This window comes from Scleropages formosus, chromosome 16, assembly GCF_900964775.1.
Source record: "Scleropages formosus chromosome 16, fSclFor1.1, whole genome shotgun sequence".
NCBI lineage: Eukaryota > Metazoa > Chordata > Actinopteri > Osteoglossiformes > Osteoglossidae > Scleropages > Scleropages formosus.
Window position 1 is genome coordinate 18996253 of NC_041821.1, and position 23477 is coordinate 19019729.

The 23477-nt window shown below is 41.3% G+C and overlaps 1 protein-coding gene across 2 annotated transcripts; it reads left to right on the top strand.

Moving 5' to 3' along the window:
• Positions 1-289: 289 nt before the first annotated feature.
• On the top strand, positions 290-12066 carry LOC108933538 (BTB/POZ domain-containing protein 3-like). Of its 2 annotated transcripts, XM_018750684.2 has the most exons (5): positions 290-543; positions 3452-3698; positions 6018-6108; positions 7154-7272; positions 9109-12066. In XM_018750684.2, exons 2-5 carry the CDS (start codon positions 3562-3564, stop codon positions 10139-10141), a joined length of 1380 nt encoding a protein of 459 aa, XP_018606200.1. In that variant the 5' UTR covers positions 290-543; positions 3452-3561; the 3' UTR covers positions 10142-12066. The 2 variants fall into 2 exon arrangements, with proteins under 2 accessions (XP_018606200.1, XP_018606199.1); XM_018750683.2 differs by lacking the exon at positions 290-543 and having other exon boundaries at positions 2926-3698.
• The last annotated feature ends 11411 nt before the right edge of the window (positions 12067-23477 follow it).

Consider the following 23477-nt stretch of genomic DNA (forward strand, 5'->3'; position numbering starts at 1 on the left):
GGAACATTTTCTGAACTCATGTCTCACCTAAAAGCTAAACCCCCCCACCCCCGAAAAAAAAAAAAAAAACGTAAGCCAACACCCTTAGAAGTGATAGAACTTGAACGGTTAGGGTCACTAAAGGAGAGAAAGAGCCTTCCCAGTGAAGGTGAAGCAGAACTAAGAGCACTGGAACACAGTTTCGGAGCTTTTTGGTGTTTTACACCGTGTTCCTCTGCTCTCCGCTCCACCCTCCGCGTCCGGTGAAGGGGTCGCGCTGCGCGCCGCTCCTTCGCTAACAATAGAGACACACAAACACTCTCTCTCTCTCTCACTCACTCACTCACTCACTTTAACTGTACCAGGCTCTATGTGGCATAAAACTTCCAACACTTCCACCCTCGGAACCGCGCAAAGGCGAGGTTATTTTATGATTGCACTGCGGATCCTTCATCTTTCCTACTTTCCCGCCCCCCTCCGTGCGATATTTCCTGCCGCCGAGCAACTCTCTTTAACCCACTAAACGGCCAACTTACACCGACCGTCTGCGGCCGAGCTCGACTGGTGAGTGTGGAATATAATTCATAAGTACACAATGCTGTTTATAATAGCAGTACTCGACGTCCCGCATCTAATATTTTAATGTTTGGATTGATATATTTTGAAGCTAAAGCTAAGCTCAGCTGGTCGTGCCGTGGCTGCGAGGTCACACACCGGCGGGACTTGGATTTCCAACCGCCGGCATTTACGTTTTTAGTTCTCCGAGCTTTTATCTGAGTGTTTTAGCAATGTTTAAATATATAAACAAAACAAAAGCGGTGATTTAAGTTGAGCGTTAATGTTGTGTTTAACATAGGCACACAGCATTAGCAGCAGCAACCGGGGTAAGTCAGTGTGAGTGTGTGACTGAGACTGAGGACTGTTCTCAACGAACCGACTCCATCGCTTTTGTTTTGTACACTTAATAGTTAACATTGTGGCTAATGTCCGACTTCCATTGTGGCTTGTGTTATTTCTTGGAAGAAAGCAGCGCCGTTTCCCGTTTCCTTCCCCCTAGGAGCCCGCGGTTCAGGGAAGCGCCTCTTCCGCCATTTGAATACAGTAGCGCTGCTGGAAACTGCCGCTCCTTCCCACCATTACGGCTCCCGGCAACAACTTAGTTACTCTCCGTTTTTGTGAAATGCCGGCGTGATAAAGTCTCTGTTTGTCGACTCATATGTTCAGTTCAAACGTTCAATCAGTGAGCAGTGTTGCTGTCTCACAGCGCCTCGGGGGCGAGAGGACGTGGATTCGATCCCTGCGTCTGTGTGGGTTTCCACCGGGTGCTCCGGTTTCCTCCCACAATCCAAAGGTATGCTGTGCAGGTGGACTGGTGGCTTTCAAAATCACGCATTGTATGTGTTTCACTGGTGTATGGATGAGCAGTGTCTCTACTAGCGGTGTAAGTCACCTTGGTGAATAAGGTGTGTGGGCTGATAACACTACACAGAGTTCATTGGAAGTGAGGAGAAAGCGACTTGTAAATGAATAAATAACACACAGAGTTATGAAAGCTGTTGTACAGGTCTTATTTTGTATGAGACATCCACAATGGTCCCCTGCATTGCATTATCGTGCCCGGGGGGTCATCAGTCACTGGTACCTGGACCCCAAGAGATTTATTTTCTTCCCTTTGTAGTCCTTTTATTTTTAAAAAAGTTATGTAGCCAAACTTGGAAGATACTTAAAGAGTAAAAAGATTTAAATCTTAGAAGAAAATATATTTTTTGGATCTGAGCTTTGAAATGGCTACAATTTGTATAAAGGTCTCTCATATCTTGACATTATTAAGATTAAACATAGATTACATCTACTTGACACTTTTTTGCAGAGCAACTTAAACTGTTAAGGTACCTACAGTTATTTACCCATTTATATATGTGGATAATTTTACTGGAGCAATTTAGGGTAAGTACCTTGCTCAAGGGTACTATAGCTGGAGCTGGGGATCAAATTTGCAACCTTTGGATCTAATGGCAGCAGCTCTACCCACTACGCTTCCGGCTGCTGAGGTTGAGTGGCGTTCGTTCAGCGTGTGTTGTTTTGTTGGGTTCTCTGCCTCCCTGGGATTAAATGGAACAGAATGGTGGCAAATTGGTTATACGTACCATATTGTTTTGTACCACTAATTTTGTTGAATTCACTAAAACTGGGGGCAGTAGGTATAAAAGAAACTGAATTTCAATCAGCTCAATATTTGAAGTGGCATGGTGGGGAAAGTTTTTAATTTACTGTTTCATTTATTTATTTCTGTGCCTCACTGTCACTTTGTTATTCAGCTATGTGAACATTAGCTACTGGACCAGTAACCTGTAAAAAAAATTGTACAAACCTAACACTGCAGGTCACCATGGAGAAAAGGTGTCTGCTAAATAATAGTCAGTAATAATCTAGTAATGAATGTATTTCAAACATATCTTAAAGACCTCTAGACCTTACCTTAATAAACTGCAAATACCTAGATAAACTGTAAAGCGGTGAAGGTAGAGACATTTTTGTCTGTAGAAGCATTAGTGAAATATCCTACACTGAAAATATTTGCACTATTTTTCATTGATTTGTTACATATAACATTATACTTAATTAGATGGATAGCTGGACGTTGAACTTCTTTGCAAACAAATAGTACAGCACACTTATTCATACCCCGAGCTATAAATTCTCTGTGACATGGGCATGTAGAAACACTCAAATGTACTGTAGATAATTTATGCATGGGGGTCGGGGGGGGGAGGACATAAACCAGGGTAGCGCTTTAATTGGAAATAATTACATATTCAGGTAGGTGGTTCAAGGCTGTCCGGCAGCCAATCACAGACAGGGGTCCACGCTATTGGCTGATCTTCAGTGGGTGCCTGAATTGACGCATGGGGGGGTTTACAGTTTCAACCCTCATCCATTCAGCTGCGGCAGTCGGCGAAACAAGCCTGCGCTGACCGCCGAAGTGGCCGTTCCCGTCTGAATCCCTGAGAGCCGCATCCCTGCAAAAAGTAGGGCTGCCAGCGTCGCCACTAAATCTGCGTGCGTGCAGCTGGAGGGGGATAAGGAGAGAATCTGAGAGGGAGAGAGTGCAAGCGTGGCAACTGATTCACTTGGAAACTTGCGAAGATGGAGAGCGAATTACACTGCCGTTCGCTGGACCAAACTTAAGAAAACAAGGCACTAAATTGCATTGTGGGCATTGCTGACAGTTCATCTGCGAGGAAGAGGAAGGCGGTTGTCACTTTTCTCCGAAACGGTTAAATCACAGGAGGAGTTTTGACAGCTGTAACACCACCTTCCCTTGCTGCTCTCCTGCGGACTCTTGTTGCTCTTTTTTTTCCTTGAATGCCATCACTTCTTGACCCCCCACTGCTAGGCAGGTAAAACACACTCATGGTTGACGCCAAGGGAAGGAACATGAAATGTCTGACTTTCTTCTTGATGCTTCCAGAGTCTGTGAAGATCAGGTCAAATAAAGGTGCCAAAAAAGGGAGTCCGGGCAACTCCAGCTTGCCTCCAGTCTGCTATGAGGTCATCACCCTGAAGGCTAAGAAAAAGAAAATGGCCGCGGAAATTTTTCCCAGCAAGAAGTCGGCGACAACCACCACAGTCCAGCAGTACCAGCAGCAAAACCTGAACAACAACAACACCATCCAGAGCTGTAACTGGCAGGGACTCTACCCCACCATCCGAGAAAGGTACGTAAACCTTCTTGTGTGCAGTTTTCGAGATCAGGAACTCAACTAAGTTAGGCTCGAACGCCCCCCCCCATCGAGCTCCAGGGAGTGGAGCAATTGCACGGGTTCCCGATCAGTTCCGTCAGGGTCAGAGCTGAACTCTTCCATTGATTTGTATTGTGTGCGCAGCTGTGAAAAGAACTTCTTTGGGAACGCATGGCTCTATGAAGTTCTTCCTTTTCAGCACAGTTGCGTAGGACTTAAGTAGGATTGTGATGTTAACAATTCGCCGGACCCCAAACTTTCCTTTCGGTGCATTTTAAGGTGCTCCTACACGGAGGGTTAGGATTGCGGATACGAGCCCCTTGCTGAGGCTTGCCCTATCCTTCTCTGTCCGTCTCTGTTGTGGTGGCGGTCTTCTGCATTACTCCACTCAGAGGCTGGGGGTGGTTGAGGAAGATAAACGCTAGTGACAGTCCAGATGCTAGGGTGCTAGTGGTTTTCTCCTTATCGGTGTTTAAATTTCTTTCACGCGGAAAGTACTCAAAGCAGACAAGGCTCTCCACCTCATCGTTAGCTGTTAACACACCACTTCTGAGCATCCTCTTGTATGTAGTCAGTGATACCTTCTACTCACACCATTCTTCCTGTTTTTTTCTTTTTTTAATTCTCAGCTGATAGCTTTAAGGATTTACTTAAGTGTAGCACAAAGCATCACACAATTTTCCAGTTTAGTCCTCCGCATGTTTGACTGCTGATTAAAAACTAAAAGACTAAAGCTGTACTGTGTGTGTGTGTGTGTGTGTGTGTGTGTGTGTGTGTGTGTGTGTGTGTGCATGTGGGCCCTTGCGTGTGTATTTCTAATGTCTTTAGGGGAAAAAGTGGTAAGGCACTGGTGTAAATGATTAAAATAAAACTGAGAATTTTATTAAAACCATCATGTGCACTGCTAAATATTCTCCAGAACTCATCTGAATTAGCCTTTGACAGTGTGTGTAACACCCATTCTTCACATAATGGGTCTATAGCTTTTTGTTAATTTAAAAAAAAAAAAAAAAACTACTTGTCCAGCAGAGGGTCATGTCATTTCAGAGCCTGTCCAGAAAGCATAGGGTGTGAGGCAAGGTGAATGCTGGACAGTGACATCTAGATAATTTGGCTCATAGCAAGCTCTATCTATGACACTGTAAGGATGCTCATGTTAGGAAAGCTATAATATTGTTTAAATAATTGAGATAAAGGAGCAAGTTTATGATGGTTTGAGCCATCACCTTGCAATCAAAAGAGCTACAATCAAATCCAATCCCATCTCTTCTACACTTTATCCTGCTAAATACACGGGAAATCAAAGTAAACAGCTTAACATTGTACAGCACTTTGGATAAAAGCATCAGCTCAATAAATTAATAATAAAAGTATGTAGTGTTTCAAGTTGCATTATGACCTTCATCAATGGTTGTAATTTGAGATTGTCAGTGTGATAGAGTGGAAGTAGGAAATGTATAAAGTAGTTTTTTTTTTTTTTTTTTTTTTTTTTTTTTTAGTGGAAGAAGTGTGAACATTATTAATAAACTGCTCTGAAAAAACCTGTTTCAATCCAGTCTCCTATGTTAAAAGACTGAGGTCCATCCACCCCCCATTCAAACCTGACCATTTCATTAGTGGTCATGGTTTCCAGGGAAAAGCAGAGCTTAATACAGTAGATTTTGCCAGAAAAGAACCATATTTACACCACTTAGGGAGAAAAACCTTTTGGGGTTGAGTCACCAAGTGTGCATCTCTATCCCAAAACATCTGATATAAGCAGCAATCCTTACAAAAAAGGGTAAGATTTTCATTATCTGCAGAGGTTTTTATTGTATGGGAACCCATTGTGTGATGACTGAGTGTTTAAAGAAAAGACGTTTTATAGGAAGGCTGTGGTAATGTCATCGTTCTTCTTGAAAAACTACTCTCAGGCGTATGAAAAGAAAGGTAGCTGGGTTCTTGATGCCAGAAGGTTTGATGCAGCAGATTGTCTCTGTGGCTGCCAGACTCCTGGATTGTGTGCTGCGGGATGCTCGGGATGGCTTTCATTCCCCCACCCTACCCCACAAAATTTAAGTGTGGATCTAGGGGACTCCTATGCTTTGTAGCTGTATTATCTGACGGAGGCGTCATAACTGAAGGGGTCACATGTTTCTCAAGGCTGAGTGAAGGTAAAATGTGATGTGATGGAACAAAATATTAAATACATAAATAAATAAATCACAAGAGGCGATTTTCTGCGGCTTTTCGCTACGGGCTCAAGTGCTGCTGTCGTTTTTCGGCTAAAGCGTTGTCATGTGCTCTTGTTTGCAGGAACTCTGTGATGTTTAACAATGAGCTGATGGCAGATGTGCACTTTATTGTGGGCCCACCTGGAGGCACGCAGCGACTGCCGGGACACAGGGTGAGTCCTTTCAGAAGAGAGAGCAGAAGTAATCGGTGGGAGCGCATCTAGAAAACCGGTGCAGAGGAAGTGACTGCTCGTCACCAAACGCTGAGCATCATATGATTCATTTCATTCATTATGGCTCATAATGAAAGCGTTGCCTTTAATGTGGTGGTTTTGCTGTCAGGCTGCTTTTTTCCGCTTTTTTTTTTCCTGAATTTAAAGAAGCTTGGAGTGAAATGAAATTTAAAACTAATGTAATGTAAAATTGCACTGCTTTGCTTTCTTCTGCATCAGTTTCTGTACGGAGAGTTTTGCTTTCGTACCAATGCCCTGTAGTCAACACTGTATTGCAAATGCAGTGATTCATACGGCAATCCGTATGGCTTCATACATTGATGGTATTCAGCAGTAGCAAAATCTCAGCAATTTTCTGTAAATCGATGATATGGAATGAGGGATACAGCCAACACGCAGCTTTAAACTACCTTTTTAGGCCTTGGTTTTGTGTAAATTTTTTTCATCAGGTCCAGTGATTGCAAGCATTGGCATTTTGGTTAAATTGCTCAGTCTACTTTGGTATATAGTGGACTCATACCTGTCCTTACTTAAAAATCTTTTTGTACATTAACTTTGTTAAATTAAACTTCTGTAGGTGATAGAATAACACAACCACACAGTTCTAGGCTAGCTGTAAGACGGCTGGTAGCGTAATGGTTAAAGCTGCTGCTGCCGCCTTTGGACCCAAATGTGGCAGGTTCACATCCCTCCACCAGCTGTAGCACCCTTGAACCAAGGTCCTTACCCTGAATTACCTCACTGTGTAAATGGGTAAATAATTGTAAGTGACATAACATAAGTTCCTTTGGAGAAAAGCGTCAGCTAAATGAATAAATGTAAATGTTTTGAAGATGTTAGAGATTGTTTGCACAAATACCCTTTTAAAAAAATTAATTGATAATAATAAATCAACCTTTCATGCAGCCTGTGCTGCACTCACATTAACTGATGAGTTCCGTCACCTGTCATGCTAACTATTGCTCGTGTCTCTTTTGCCCTGAAGTACGTTCTGGCTGTGGGAAGCTCGGTGTTCCATGCCATGTTTTATGGAGAACTTGCTGAAGACCAGGATGAGATCAGAATCCCAGATGTTGAGCCACCTTCCTTCTTGGCTATGCTGAAGTAAGGCCATTTTTTTCTTGGTGTTCGTTGGAAATGTTGGGGCTTAACTCCCCCAATCACACACAAACATTCACAGTGCCAGCATTCAAGGCAAAAGAATAATTCCGAAAGTTTAAAACACACTGTAAAAGGCATTTTTCTGCCGCTCAAGATGAGTGTATTAGCTTAGTAACGTTTTAGAATAATTTTCACCATCTGTGGCTTTCATGTGAAAGTCAGTATAGAATATCTCATTCAAATCCGACAAAAAATCTCATACAAGAATAAGCGTTAATTAAAACTCCGATAGGATTTAATACTTTTTTTTTTCTTCTCTCTTTATTTGCATTTCACTACTATTGACATAGTGGGCATGGTGGCGCAGCGGGTTTGGCTGGGTCCTGCTCTCTGGCGGGCCTGGGGTTCAAGTCCGGCTTGGGGTGCCTTGTGACGGACTGGCATTCCGTCCTGGGTGTGTCCCCTTCCCCCTCCAGCCTTGCATCCTGTGTTGCCGGGTTAAGCTCCAGTTCGCCGTGACCCCACTTGGGTTAAGCGGTTTCAGACTCTGTGTGTGTTTGCTATTGACATATTTACCATTATTGCCACCAATAAGATTTTGAATATTTTCCACATATAAATAAAATGTAATCTTGCGAATATTTGGAGTTAATTGTAGTCTACACTGTGCTGTGCTCTTCCACTGATGCTTTCTTCCTAAAATTGTGATTTTCTCACACATCACTGACATTTGTCTGTACCACACGCTGAGTGCTACTGGGAGCCTGCAGTTTTTTTCTTCAGCTGCTCTTCCCCCCACTTTTCTGACGATATTATCACTGCCACTTTGGAGGGTGTCATGTCAAATGTATCAGGCTTTACATTTATTGTTAAGTAAATATTTTTTAACTAGTCCTTCATTAGGTAATCAAAATTTCTTTCTTTCTTTCTTATTAAAGAAGGAGGTCGTTGCATGTGGAAAATAAAATTCCCCCCGATGACTGGATGAAATACCTTTCTGGACAATATCTTCACCTTGCCTCGCATTATGCTGTAAATGTGCAATGACTTTACCATCATACTTTCTCAAAAAAGGAGCTTGATGGCAGAAAAAGGAATAAAAGGGGAATAAAAGAGCACAATAATGGAAAATGCCTTTTGATTACAATAATTTGCCAACCTTAACACTACGAAATTAAAAATTCATTGTTTTTCAGAGCTGGCCAGTGCAAAGTCGTAGCACAGCGGGATATTCCCTGGGATTGTGCTTGTTTCTGACATTTATTGCTATTACTTGATTAATCTTTCCAATGATTTTTTTTCCATTCCCTTTTAATAAGAATGTAATTTCCTAACAGTGGCTCTGCCCTCTCTGCATGATGTAATACTGCTGTGTAATATAATTTGATAACCGTACTACATTGGAAATTTGTAATATGCAAAGCATTTAATACGTGAAATGCACACCATTCTTGCACTTGTCCCATTCCAGTACCCCTTTTAAAACTGTTATTTTAATGAAGAATTCCATATCAGTGTTTAAATTAAAATTGTAATATAAAATGTTATGAACATGATTAAATTCTCTTACATCAGGACTTTTATTTCTCAATGTCCAGATAGATCTTTAGCAGTTCTTTTTCCCTCCAGTCTTATAGTATGTGGTTTTTTTTAAATAAATTAAAGAATTCCGTAGACTCAGAGATGAAACTCTTTGAACTTTTTATAATAGCCAGTTGTCATTGTTTAGACTAGTCATCAGTAATCACTGCAGATTAGTTTTCACCGAGCTGAAATCTGTGAAATTTTATACATGCTTTCTTAGTACCTGAATTCTTTGTGTTTTCACTTTGTCAACAGATATATTTACTGTGATGAGATAGACCTGTGTGCAGACACTGTGCTGGCCACCTTGTATGCTGCCAAGAAGTACATTGTGCCCCACCTGGCGCGGGCATGCGTCAACTTTCTGGAGACGAGCCTGAGCGCCAAGAACGCCTGTGTGCTCCTGTCACAGAGCTGCCTCTTTGAGGAGCCCGATCTGACACAGCGCTGCTGGGAGGTCATTGACGCTCAGGCTGAGCTGGCGCTCAAATCCGAGGGCTTTTGCGACATCGATGCACAAACGCTGGACAGCATCCTGCGACGGGAGACACTAAACGCCAAGGAGATGGTGGTGTTTGAGGCTGCGCTGGCGTGGGCTGAGGCCGAGTGCCGTCGCAGGGAAATGGCACCCACTGTCGAGAACAAGCGCAAAGCCCTGGGCGAGGCCCTCTACCTGATACGTGTTCCTGCGATGGCTCTGGATGACTTTGCCAACGGTGCTGCACAGTCTGGTGTGTTGACGCTTGGTGAGACCAATGACATCTTTCTCTGGTACACAGCGGCCCGGAAACCCGGCCTTCTTTTCGTCTGCCAGCCCAGGAAGGGTCTGACACCGCAGCGCTGCCATCGCTTCCAGTCCTGCGCCTACCGCAGCAACCAGTGGCGCTACCGTGGCCGCTGCGACAGCATCCAGTTCGCCGTCGACAAGCGTGTCTTCATTGCTGGCTTCGGCCTTTACGGCTCCAGCTGTGGCTCGGCCGAGTACAGTGCCAGGATTGAGCTGAAACGACAGGGGGCGCTGCTGGGACAGAACCTCACCAAGTACTTCTCGGACGGGTCCAGCAGCACCTTCCCTGTGTGGTTCGAGCACCCGGTGCAAATTGAGCCAGACACATTCTACACGGCCAGCGTGGTGCTGGATGGGAACGAGCTGAGCTACTTCGGCCAAGAGGGCATGACGGAAGTCCAGTGCGGCAAAGTGACTTTCCAGTTCCAGTGCTCCTCGGACAGCACCAACGGGACCGGCGTCCAGGGGGGACAGATCCCAGAGCTCATCTTTTACGCCTGATGTCTCCCAGTGGAAGAGATCTGTTCTATTTTTGTATATTTGTTGAACCGCTCATATTTAGAATTTTCTGTAGGCATTATTTCATGCTGGGACATGAATTTAAAGCATTAATGAAGTATTCATGAAGTTGAGAACATCAGCCATTTGTTTATAGATTAAGCATTTAACGCACTGATTATTCGACTTAATTCTAACGACTGTACCCTAACATAGTTGTTTTTGAGTTTGTGTTACATTCTGCAACTAGTAACAACTTCAGACACTTCACATATTTTCAACATGGTTGCACAAAAAAAGAAGTCTTAGATTATCAATAACTAAATAGCCGTATTTTTGAATGGCCCTGGGATTCGAAGCACTGAAGGTTGTGCTCACCTAGTTTTCGACCAGTGTAAGAAATAAAAACCACTTTATGTACATATATATGAATATATTAGTTCGTGCCCTAGATATGCTTGATTGACTATCATTATAATCTGGGTGATTTCCAGAAATGCTTACAAAATGAAGCACATGAGTTTGCAATGTAGCTAAACGTTAAGAATTTCGTCATTATTTCTCTGTAACCTGTATTTCTTTATAATTGCAGTAAATTCTGTTTACGAACATGATATGGGCTGCAAATTTCTTATGAATAATTTACAAAGTCAAAATGTACTGTATGTCTTTTGTGAACATGTAAACTATAGTAGTGTGGTGATAGTACTTAAATCCGGGAGTAACACAGTTTCTGTGGAGAGCATGGGTAAATGTGCAGTTTCTCACCTTGTTCAGCTTCATTATTTGTACTTTTCAATCCATGGTGCTTGTGTGTCTTTTCTTATCACCACTGTTGGTGCTTTTCTGACATGTTGTATGTCACACAATGGCATACAATGACACAGTAACATAGTAACACAGACGGCAAAGTGCAAGTACACTGGTGGCTGACAAGGTTGGGGCTTGCTCGCAAACACATCGCCTGCAGCCTGGTTTGTTTCTTTTTCCGAAACACTTTATATAAGAACAGTTTTCAAATTTTACACTAGAGGATATGCTAACAAATTAACTAGGTGCTTATTTGAATTCTGGCATACCATTTTTAATGAACAGGCCTTTATTTCAACATGAAACAGGATGAAAATAATTTTTGTATTTGATATAATTGATAGTTTGAATTATAATTTGTTTTGTACTCCGTTGCACCTCTCTAATTCAGCTGTGGCCTCAACAGATTAGGTCTGTTCTGTGCCCTTCGGTTCAGTCATTCTCTTCACGTTCCATGTGCCGGTTTTCTCTGGAAAAATAGCGGGTTGCTCTACAACAGTGACCCCTTGTTCAAATACAAAGCATTGAGAAGGAAAAAAGTGTTCATAGCAAGGCCTGCACAGAGGGAGAAATTAAACCGAACTGGCCTTCAGTGCCAAATGGATAACGTTACCTAACAATAATTTTGAAAGAAATACTTTGTTTTCCCAAAATGGATTCCAAAGTAATCTTTTTGAAAATAATATGGTTTTAAAAAAAATTCTATTTACCCTCAAAACATTTTCCTGGGTAAACCCCTTCCATGTACTGCTTTTGTTAAATAAATATGAAGAAAGTTTTATGATGGTAAAAAGTTTCAGGAGAAGAATAGGCTAGATACACAGGACCTGTTTACATAAGTTGCTGTTTTTCTGTAATGGTTATTATTTGCATCTGACAGTTTGCACTCTGCAATGTTTTGCCTAATTTTAACACTGTATTACTTGGTGTTTTTAACTGTTAATTGTATGAAAATGTATCCTATTCAGATTTTTTTTTGTTAAAGCGAGAATTAAGAATGTTTTATGAATTCCAAAGGCCCATCGGATGACATTTGTAAAAACTAAATCATGGATAAAGGACACCACTGTGAAGTTTCTCATATGTCTTCATGCTGTTCTTTTGTGCAAAAGTACTGATAGGCACAGGAATGTGTATTATGGTTGTAATCAAAATAAAATGTAACTTTGGTAAACCAGTTGTCTTCTAATGTTTTCTCATTACCTGAATAAATAGAGGAACTAACAGTCAAGTATGTCAGTATGTCTGTAGTTCATTTAAGTTTTACTTTTGGTATTTTCAGGTCAACTTTTATAGCTTTAACCCATATATTTATTTGTTGTTCTGTGCTGTAGTAGCCATAATTTTCTACCCAAATTTATCACATTTTCTATCCTAAATGTGTCATGGTTCTGTGTATTCTTGCATGCAGTAGTGCGTTCACATATATGTTGGGTTCGTCCTTGTACGACGGTCAAATCCTCAGCAAAATTGCTGTATTCTCAATGGGCCAAGGGACTTAGAAGTAATTCTGTGCACTTGAGGGTGCCTGTTTTGCCTGTTTTATGGCACTCCAACTCCTAATTATCCAGTTTAATTAATTAGCGTGAGATTGCTTTGCAATTGCAGTAACCCAACAGAAAAAAGGGATTTAGAAGCCTCTAGAAATCCTTCAGGGTTGTGGCCATTTGGGAATTGGGTTTCGCTGCCTTGTAATAGATGGTGACCTGCTTGGGTGGATGTGTGTGGTCTCTACTTTAATCACCATTTGCTAAACCAAAACAGCGACTTGACCGAGGGAGTGCTCTGCACTGTGAACTTGCGTTGTGTATAAGCAGGTAGCACTGGTGGGTCAGCCTGGTGTTCGTAAAGCACAGTATGTATTGCATGTACTCCCCATGCTTGGGTGGGTTTCCTCCAGGTCTTCTGGTTCTCCCCCCACCAGTAGAAGACGTGCTTCAGGTGAATTGGTGACCCTCAATTGTCTGAACTGTGTCTGTGTGTGTGTGAGATTGCAACGGTGTACCCTTCCTTGTACACTATTCTTTTGGAATAGGCTCTGGATTTCCATAGCTCTGCATAGGAAGCTAATGCTATGTATGAATGAATGAATGAATGAATGAATGAATATGGATACACTGGATCTTCACAAACACAACTGGGACCAAAAGTCTTTTCACAACTTGACTTTTCATACCTCCAAACATTCTTATTAACTTTGTCCGACATCAAAAATAAAACCGTTTTAAAACGGCTGAAAGTGAAAATACGTTGCCTCGGCAAACTGCAGTTCGAGCTGAGTGATGAAGAATTCATCCCATAAAAGATACTGAACTTGAACATTCCTGACACATTTAGCAAAACATGCAGCCTAGATTGCAGTTACAGTTGTGTAGCTGTTACAGAGCTCTCAAGCTAGCATTTTTTAGAAGTCGTTGCCTACGCGCAATAGGGTGAGGAGGTGTGTTTCTTTCAAGGAAGCATCTTCTGTGCCATTAGCCTTACCCCCCCTCTCCCATTTTTGTCTAATTACCTATATGTTTTGCTCCAGTGGTACAACTTCTGTAGATGTCACATTCTTCTGTTAGCATCTTAGCAGGTCTTGTTGCCTGAAGACCTCGGTACCTGTAGGGCAATTCAGATGGAGCCCATCTTCATCTAGTAACCGCCGTGGCTGCATTACATGTTGCTCCTTATTTGGTTTTGCTCAGTGCTTGTTTGCTGATTAAACTTTGTGGTTTGGATGACCATTTCTATGTAAAAAAAAAAAAAAAGCTGCCTGTTGAACACTTTAGCTTTCTTTTGGACTGCTGATCAATTACTTAGTTTGACCTTGATTTCAGATCAAGTGTCACCTCTTGGGGGGAGTGTGGTGGCGCAGTGGGTTGGACTGCAGTCCTGCTCTCCGGTGGGTCTGGGGTTCAAGTCCCGCTTGGGGTGCCTTGCGGTGGACTGGCGTCCTGTCCTGGGTATGTCTCCTTCCCCCTCTGGCCTTACGCCCTGTGTTACCGGGTAGGCTCTGGTTCCCTGTGACCCCGTAAGGGACGAGCGGTTCTGAAGGTGTGTGTGTGTGTGTGTGTCACCTCTTGGACAAATATTTCTGTGTGGAGGGAATAAAAAAAAAGGAGGAAAACCTTTAGCAGCATGAGACAGTATTTCTTTCACGAGGGGTGCGGTGGCGCAGTGGGTTGGACCGCAGTCCTACTCTCCGGTTGGTCTGGGGTTCAAGTCCTGCTTGGGGTGCCTTGTGACGGACTGGTGTCCCGTCCTGGGTGTGTCCCCTTCCCCCTCTGGCCTTATGCCCTGTGTTGCCGGGTAGGCTCCGGTTCCCCGTGACCCTGTAAGGGACAAGCGGTTCTGAAAATGTGTGTGTGTGTGTTTCAGATAACTTTGGTGAATCCTGATTACTCTTCCTACATTATATTTGTTGAAAAAAAAAAAAAAAAATCTGCTCTTTGTCTTCTTGTTTGGATTCTCAGAAGCATTGCCCATTATTTGTTTATTGTGTCCTTATTTCTCAAAACGCTTAATCTGTAAGTGTTGCATTTGTGCTGCATTCTGAAGGTGCATCTGATCGTTCGACACCCGTTCCATTTTTTTCCATCAGTCCCCACATTGCTGTTTTTGAGGCTGCAAGGCTGTCAAACCACACACGCTACATACTCAGGGCCTCTGTCATCATCGTCCTTTCAAGAACGGTCTCCATGCTGAAGGGTGACATTGATGGCTTTAGCTGTCAAAACAGTAAACAAAATGCTACTGAAAATATCTGTGTTTCGGTCCTAGGAGAGACCAGCGCTGTGCTGTGTATACCTCTTTTTTTTTTTCTTTTAAGTCCTTTCCTCTATTCTGACAGGTTCCGCAAAATTATAGACATACTGACACAATGTTGTTTTTTTTTTTTGAGTTTCATGTAGTTTTCTGATCTATGTTGTACCTTACACTTTGAGCAATTTCTGATGTTGTCTGCTGGTTCTGTTGTTCAGCAATGATTCCACTTTATTTCAGAACTGTCTGAAACATAATCAAAAACTCACTCACTCACTCACTCACTCACTCACTCACACACACACACACACGCACAGTGGCTGAAGCCGCTTGTCCCGAGCAGGGTTGCGGCGAGTCGGAGCCTAACCCAGCAACACAAGGTGTAAGGCTAGAGGGGGAGGGGACACACCCAGGATGGGACACCAGTCCGTCACAAGGCACCCGATGCAGGACTCAACCTCAGACCCACCAGAGAGCAGGACCCATCCAAACCCGCTGCATCACCATACATCCCCCTTCCCCCCTCCCCAATCAAAAACTGAAAACCGGAAAGAAAATATACTTTAGACTTCTTTTGTGAACTATTCATACACAGGTACAGCCTAACTGCCAAACAGAAGCAGAGAAATAAATAAGAACAGAAATGTGTTTCTGTATCCTCTTGTGGGAAGAACCAGACAATTCCCGCAAAAGGCAATAATAACAACAAAAATTAAAGTATATATTAGGCCTGTTCAGGTCTATCTGCAGTATATTTGCATTAAATGATCTGAAAATCAGTTACTGAAATGCAAATAGCAGTGAACAGGCTATTCCTTCAGTTTCATTTGGAGGCCAAAAATCAGCAAAAGAACATATATGGGAAAAGAAGGAAACATGGTTTCCCTGCTGCAATCTCAGTATCCTGGATGAGAAGATTCCTGCATAAAATAACACAAAGCACTGATTTACTGAAGAACATAGAGCAGAAGAAAGAGAGCATGAAAATGCTTTTCTAAAAAAATGTGTGCTTGTTCTTTACACTTGTTGTTTTCTTTAAGTAGAATAGTGGAATGCATCAACGTTGCTGTTGACTGGAGTTTGAGAATTATTTTTCATGAATCTGATGCAAGCTCTGAAGTATGAAAGTTCACGTCATGCAGCTTGGTTTCAAAATATATTGGTTTCAGTCTTCTCTTATGTAAACTATGAGCATGATCCTCTTCATAATTGAAAATATCACCAAAAACTATGCATGTTTATGATGCTTTCTTGTAGGTTTTCTTATACTGGTATATCAATAGGTGTTTCAAGAACAGATCATCCTTCATATAGATTAATTTATTATCTATTTATTAATTGTTTGGATAATTATATAAAAGATAATTACCAAAAAAAAAAAAAAAAAAAAAAAAACAAGTCTTCAAGGAAAACAAGATGATTAACCTGAAATAAATTAAGTAAATAAAAATGTAGTTATGTTGCTTTTTTCGGGATTGTACCTGTTGCAGTTGCATGAGCAGTATTATGTATAGCATCTCACCAAGTGGAATAACCTCAGAATTTGCCCCTTGTTATTGCAGTTTCTGAATATAGCTAAACCCCATGCAAAGAGAAATGAGAGTTATTGCACAAAAGCTCATATTGTACGGAACTCCATTGTCGAGAACTCTAAACTAAATAATTGTCTATTCATCCAACACATGACGCTTCAGCACATGGCCAAGTTACAATTCCCTGCTCAGTGAATTTTGCAAATACTTGCAATTCATTTACAGCCTTGGTAGCAGCACGTATAGACGGAGTGGGCTGGCCGCTACAGTCGGCGTGCCAAACGTATCTTGAAAATAATTACATTAGTAACTTGAGAACCGCACCAAGTCCCTTTTCCCTGTAAACCCATAAACCTTAAATGTTAAATTTATATATCTGCCGGTCTTAGTAAAAATTAAGGTAAGATTCACTTTTCACAAATTTATATATTTATGTTGAAACAATACTGTTTCTGTCCAAAATGCATTTTAAGTTAAATAATTTAGTCTAACATGAGACTACGTACATCACCAAATTGGGAAGTAACATTTCTTCTGCTAGGATCTGAATATGCTGTACTTATATACTCTGCAATATTACTGATTTAAGCTGTCTTGATGTCTGGTTAAGCACATTCCTGTCTTTTGGAAACAAGAACAAGCAATCGGAATCGTGTTCACTCAGGCCTTCGGTAAAGACTAGAAGGTTGATGGCACCAGTAGCCATTGGATTTTGGGCAACTACCACCAATGTTAGAAGGCAGCATGGCTGGGACTCAGAGGTTTATGCTCCTCATGGCAACACTGTGAATGACAGAAGGCGGCACCGTCGAATCTGTGTCATTGGCTGTCTGTTTGGCTGTTGCTTCATCCAGCAGCAGGTAGTTCAGCTGCTACGAGGTTGTCGCATTTGAGTAGGAGCAGCTTGGTTTCAACTCATCGCTGACAATACTGTAAATATGCTGCTGCTGAGTGAGACAGATTTCCACCGGGGCACAGTGAATTGAAACAGAAAAGGGGAAAAATGAATGTAAATGGGTATGTCAAAAAACATGGGGTGAAAGAAAATAGGTGAAGGCGGTGGCATAATTAAGACGAGGGAGGAAGCTGTGTGGTGGTTAATAACACATAAAATGCATACTTTGTACTCCATGAGAACTCTATAAGTAGTGAGGATCAGCACTGAAAAGCATACCCAGCAGTGATTGTTCTAAATCATAATTTATTATATGTCAGTAAAAAAAAAGTGATTTTCCTTTTTTAAGTGGCAAGTATATGCTACAATTCATTCTACTTTGATTTGCATGCATTTCACATTATAACATTACATATTACACTTAAAACACAAAAAGGGTGTATGTAGTGTTTGAATAATGCCATCTCATTATGGGGATTGCAGCGATAAGATTCTTTTTCTTACTCACTAACTTGAATTTATTTTACTTGGTCTATTTACAGCTTAACCCAAGCTGCTTAGGTTTAATTATGAAATTTAATTAAATTTGGGTTTATTTAACCTTTTATACTTCCTTGGTCTGGCACGCCTGGTACTTATATTGGCTGAGATCCATTGGGTGAATTATGGGTTTGACATTGAAGTAGGTGGGTTAATAACACCTGTATTGATTCACTGCTATAAATCCTGTTGTAAATTGTCACACACAATATGTGCAAGAACTTTGGTGTTTAATTCCGGGATACAACGATCTCAAGATGAATACAAATTAGGCAAGCCAACTTACTAAATTAATATGTGTTAGCCTAATGCAAGAGAATTAAAACTACCTGGAGACTTGTTAAAAAGATTTTGTACCTAGAAATTGATGTCCAGATTGTGGTTGCAGCCAGCAGGGAACTATGAAGTTTAAAATACTTTTTTAAATGTTATCAGTTAATTGGTGGCATATTATTTGTGCTATTCCGTCGCATTCTGTTTTTCCCAAATAAGTCCAGAAATGAAGATGAGTCACTTTACGGTTTAGAAATTTTCTTCATTTTTCTGAAGCCTTCTTTGTATTTAACGGAAGAGGCACTAAAGTGGCAGCATTTTCATTTACTTAACACTTTTCTCTAAAGCAACTTAGAGATCAAGTTACATGCAAAGACTTACCCATTTAAACAGCAGGGTCATTTTTCCCAGAGCAATTCTGAAGCAATTACTACCTTGGTTAAGGACACTACAGCAAGATATGGGATTTAAACCTGCGATCGCTGAGCCCACAGGCAGCAGCTCCAACCATTACGCTACCTGTACTTGTTTCCAAGTGAGATGAATTCATTGACATACTTGACACTTTGTCCAATGTTCTGTACATCATCTAAACCAAGAGTTGTACAATCTGTAAGCACAGCTGCTCTCCTCCACACTTTTGAACTTATTTTACTTATAAAATATTCAGCATTTCTCAGTTTAAACAAACACTTCAAAGAGCAGGAGTTACAAATGTGTATATGATATGTTTTGGAAATACTTTTGAAAATAGCATTACGACTATTAAAGTTGAATTTCATGATAGTGTAGCAATGTGCAAATTTACAGTTTGCTTTAGCACTAAAAGTACTTCACCAGTAAAGTGATTCTAGGCAAGTATTTGCCTTCAAAGGTTTCGGCAAAATCAGCAGGTCCAACTTTCCTCACGGTCTCCTAAGGAAGACCTATGGGTCTTTGAAATAATTGACATCAAGCACAAGAAGCTCGATGCAGGAACATTCAAATGTTTGCATTTTTTTTTCTCACAGTGAAGACCCCACAATCTATATTAGTTATGCATGCATTCCTATTCTATGCTTTAATTTCTGCAAATCAGAAAATATGAGGGGTTTTGGTAGTTTAGGATAAAGGATCACATGAACGTTGTGTTCACTGATGTATTGGAATGATCCTATCAAATTTTCTTTCAGGGATATAAATGAGTGTTCAAGTGCAACTTTTGGACAATACACTGTCACTGTGGTACCAGCCGCCATCTGAATGTACAATATGAACAAAGACTTCCCAGTTCTAGTGTGATACGTGTCACTTGCAGTTGGCCTATATTTGTGAACAATGGCAGTGGGTGTGAGGCCTGACTCTGACAAATTTCAGTTATTTTTGTTCTTATGCTGCTTTGGGTCAAGGACAGTGCTGTTTCACTATTGAATTTCACAAGTCCTCCTGGGGACTTCTGCCACTGCCTGTCCAGTCTTACTTTTGGGTTCATCTAACATTATTATTATTATTATTATTATTATTATTATTATTATTATTATTATTATTATTATCATCAACAATAATAGTACGTTTTCATTAACTGCTTGTCCGGATCAATGTCATGGTAGTTCGCAGCCTGTCCCAGAATCATGTGCCAGAATCATGTCTTCAGACTGAAGGAGGAAACCTGAGCTCTCAAAGGAAATTCACACAGACATGGGGCGAACATACAAACTCCACACAGACTGAACTGGATTCGAACCTATGGACAAACAACACTATTTAGTGCTTCACTGTGTTGCCCCCATTACTTTATTCTTTCTCACTGGAATAATTTTAAATACTCGACTCTTAAAGTGTACATCCTCATGAACACTCCGTATAGAAGTGGAGCTATATTTCATTTCCTGAACTGTCCTTATTGCCCACAGTCTGGGTTACACACTACTGTTAAATTAAGTCTTGGCAGGGGCAGCAAATGCTGTCTGAAAGGGACTTCAGTGCTTCTGATGAAGTCTACCATCAATTATTATATGAACTAAGAATCATTCAGTCATTCAGATTCAGTAATGTAAAGATTTTGATTCACATAATTAGTATTTAACACTATAAATGCATATTGAATATTTGACACACACACCTTCTGAACCGCTCGTCCCATACGGGGTCACGGAGCCTACCCGGCAACACAGGGCGTAAGGGACACACCCAGGACGGGACGCCAGTCCGCCACAAGGCACCCCAAGCGGGACTCGAACCCCAGACCCACCAGAGAGGAGGACCCGGTCCAACCCACTGCACCCCCTTGAATATTTGACACACGGAAAATAATGACATAAGGCAGTTTTTAAGAGATACTTTCTTTTTAGATAATTAGGTTCTGATACTAGGGGGGGGTGCGGTGGCGCAGTGGGTTGGACCGCAGTCCTGCTCTCCGGTGGGTCTGGGGTTCAAGTCCCGCTTGGGGTGCCTTGCGGCGGACTGGCGTCCCGTCCTGGGTGTGTCCCCTTCCTCCTCCGGCCTTACGCCCTGTGTTGCCGGGTAGGCTCCGGTTCCCCGTGACCCCGTAAGGGACAAGCGGTTCTGAAGATGTGTGTGTGTGTGTGTGGGTTCTGATACTTAAGCAAGTTAAAGGGTAATTGGCTTTTTTCACCTTCCATAAATCTGTTAGCTCTTTCAGTTCAAAACACAAGAATGTGAATTAATAAAATGCAACGAAGGACCTTGAACTAACCACTGTGTAGCAATAGCATGAAGCCCAATTGAAGTCATCAACACTGTAGCTTCTTTGTGTTCTGCCAAAGTTTATATGTGATTTCTGTGCTCAAGTCATGTAACATCCCTAACCTGGACATTCCCATAGGGCTGTCAGGGAGAATGGGTGCTCGTTTAGACCCATTCTTATAGGTGTTCATTTAGCATAGAAGCAGAAAGGAGACAGTCCCCACCCGCTGCAAAAAAAAATCAAAAAGAATTTGACACATGTAGGTTAGGTCATTAACATAGCAGAAGGGTGTCACACAGAGAACTCATGGTGGAATTTAAATTACTTATTCAATTGTGTGTTTCCACATTAATATCGGATGATTAAATGGTTCCACCATGCTATTTTAGAACTTGTCAAATCAAATATGAGAATTCCATTCTCCCTGTAATACAATGAATCAATGTATTAAAGTCATTGGACCAAATTAACATGGAAGCTCATATCTCACTCCAATGGCAAACATTAATTGGTCACTATAAGCACCTTGATGTGAACAATTTACTGTTTTCTGAACTATGAAACAAAACATTTGAACATGAAACATTGTGGTATACAGTCTTCTCTCACCTACAAAGGCAATGTATTCCTGAGAACTCCTTCGTAAGATGAATTCTCATCACTCAAATACATCATTACCATAAGTTTCAATGGTAACTTAGCACTCCTGAACACCAAAAATGTCCCAAATTTATGATAAAATATGCGCAAATCCCATTTAAATGGACACACTTAATATTAGTTATCAGAACACAACATGAAAGCCAGTTACCCTTCATTATAACTTTGTAATGCTGTAGAATGCTGTATGTGGTGACTCGTAATATAATGGTTAGTGCTACTGCCTATCAGCTGAATGGTTGCAGGTTCAAATCTCACCTCCAGCTGTAGCACCCCAGAGCAAGGTACTTACCTAAAATTACCCAGCTGTATAAATGGGTAAATACTGTAATAGTAAGTTGCTTTGGAGAAAAGCATCAGGTAAATGTAATGTATGACTGTCTATGTGTGTCATTCAGCTCTTTCCTGGCTATTGTCTATAGTACACTTGAAGTGTGGACCCCTTGTGGGTGCTCAGTTCTCTTCCCTCAATGCAAACACATTTGTTTTAGGTGGACTGGTGACTCAAAATTGCTTTTAGTGTGTGTGTCACATTACTCTGGAGCATAAAGTCACTTAGTGAATGATTGTGAGGAGTTTAGTGCAGTGTGTCTAGCCCTGCTAGCCACTCTGAAGAAAGGCGCCCACTAAATACTACATATAATAATCATTATATCCCTTTGGAGAAAACCAACTGCTAAACGAATAATTGTAAACGTGTCTTGCACTGCTCAGCTACCAGGAGCTCAGTAAAATATGAAGAAATTGTAAATGCTTCCCAAGCCAAAGAAGTGGTATTACATTAGATTTATTCATGAAGTTGATGCTTTTCTGCAAAGCAACCTACTCATATTTACCCATTTATATTGCTGGGCAATCTTACTGGTGTATTTTGAGATAAGTACTTGGTTCAAGAGTACTACAGTAGTAGGTGAGATCTGAACCAGCAATCTGTGGATCCAAAGGCAGGAGCTCCAAAACGTTACATTACCAGCTGCCCTCATGAAACCCTTTAGAAAAAAATGATGATTAAACTACTCAGAAAGTTGAATTATTGTAACTGTAAACGGACATATCTTGGGCTTTGGCAATATTTTAGTATTAGCAGCAGAACATAATAATAATAATAATAATAATAATAATAATAATAATAATAATAATAATAATAATAATATTTTCAGTGTTTCAGAACTGGTGGAAGACAGATTCATGGTACTGGGTACAGGAGCCTGTCAAGACAAGCTGTTTGCAATTAAAGGAATGTGGTGCCAGATCCTGCTCAGTCCTACTTGGGGTGCCTTGCGATGGACTGGCGTCCCCTCCTGGGTGTGTCCCATCCCCCTTAAGCCTTGCGACCTGTGTTGCTGGTTTAGGCTCCAGTTCGCCATGACCCTGCTTGGGAAAAACGGTTTCAGACAGTGTGTGTGTCTGTCTGTTTGCAACTGGGCAATTAGTCCTATGATATGTGGCAACTGATCAGCAACTGATCCATGGAGAGTGGAGTCAGTGAGATTAGAGACAAACTGCAGTGCACTGGTTACAACGGTGTTGGTGTGGTTTATGTTGGAATTCATTTGGTACTGTACATTTTTTCGTTTCTGTAGACGTATTTGACCACCTTGATCACAGAACCCTCCAGCTAATACTTTACATCTAACTACTGCAAGTTTTTGTATGGGTTTCACAGTTATCACTTTTGAAATACAAAGTTGTATATTAGCATATTTCACTTGTTCAGAAAGGTACCTTTATGAGGAAGGCTGCCAAATAAAAAGCTGCTGATCTAATGACTGTGTATGGGATAGGTACATAATAAGGGTGTAGTGAAGAGCCATAGCCAATATGACTTGCAATGACAATGATGCCATTCAAGAATTATGAGAAAATAGCAATATATTGTGGTGCATGTATAACAAATAGCAATGTGGTGATGTACCAACAAGGAATTAAATATTTGGCGAGTGTTGAACATTCTGATAGGGTAACACCGTGGTGTAGCGTGCAGTGCTGCTGCCTCACTGTACCGGGGTGGTGTGGGACAACATGAGTTTGATCCCTGCTCAGTCTGTATGACATCTGCATGGATTTATTTTGAGTACTCTGGTTTCCTCTCACAGTCCAAAAGATATGAACTTTATGTAGATTGGTGATGCTTAATTGCCTGAAATGTGTGCATGTGTGCACCTGTTTCTACTCTGCGATGGGCTGTCATCTCGT

Coding starts and splice junctions, on each gene's coding strand:
- LOC108933538 (XM_018750683.2), top strand. CDS start 3,394: ATGGTTGACGCCAAGGGAAGGAACATGAAATGTCTGACTTTCTTCTTG. Junction 6,109..7,153: donor AGCGACTGCCGGGACACAGG/GTGAGTCCTTTC, acceptor TTTGCCCTGAAG/TACGTTCTGGCTGTGGGAAG. Junction 7,273..9,108: donor TCCTTCTTGGCTATGCTGAA/GTAAGGCCATTT, acceptor CTTTGTCAACAG/ATATATTTACTGTGATGAGA.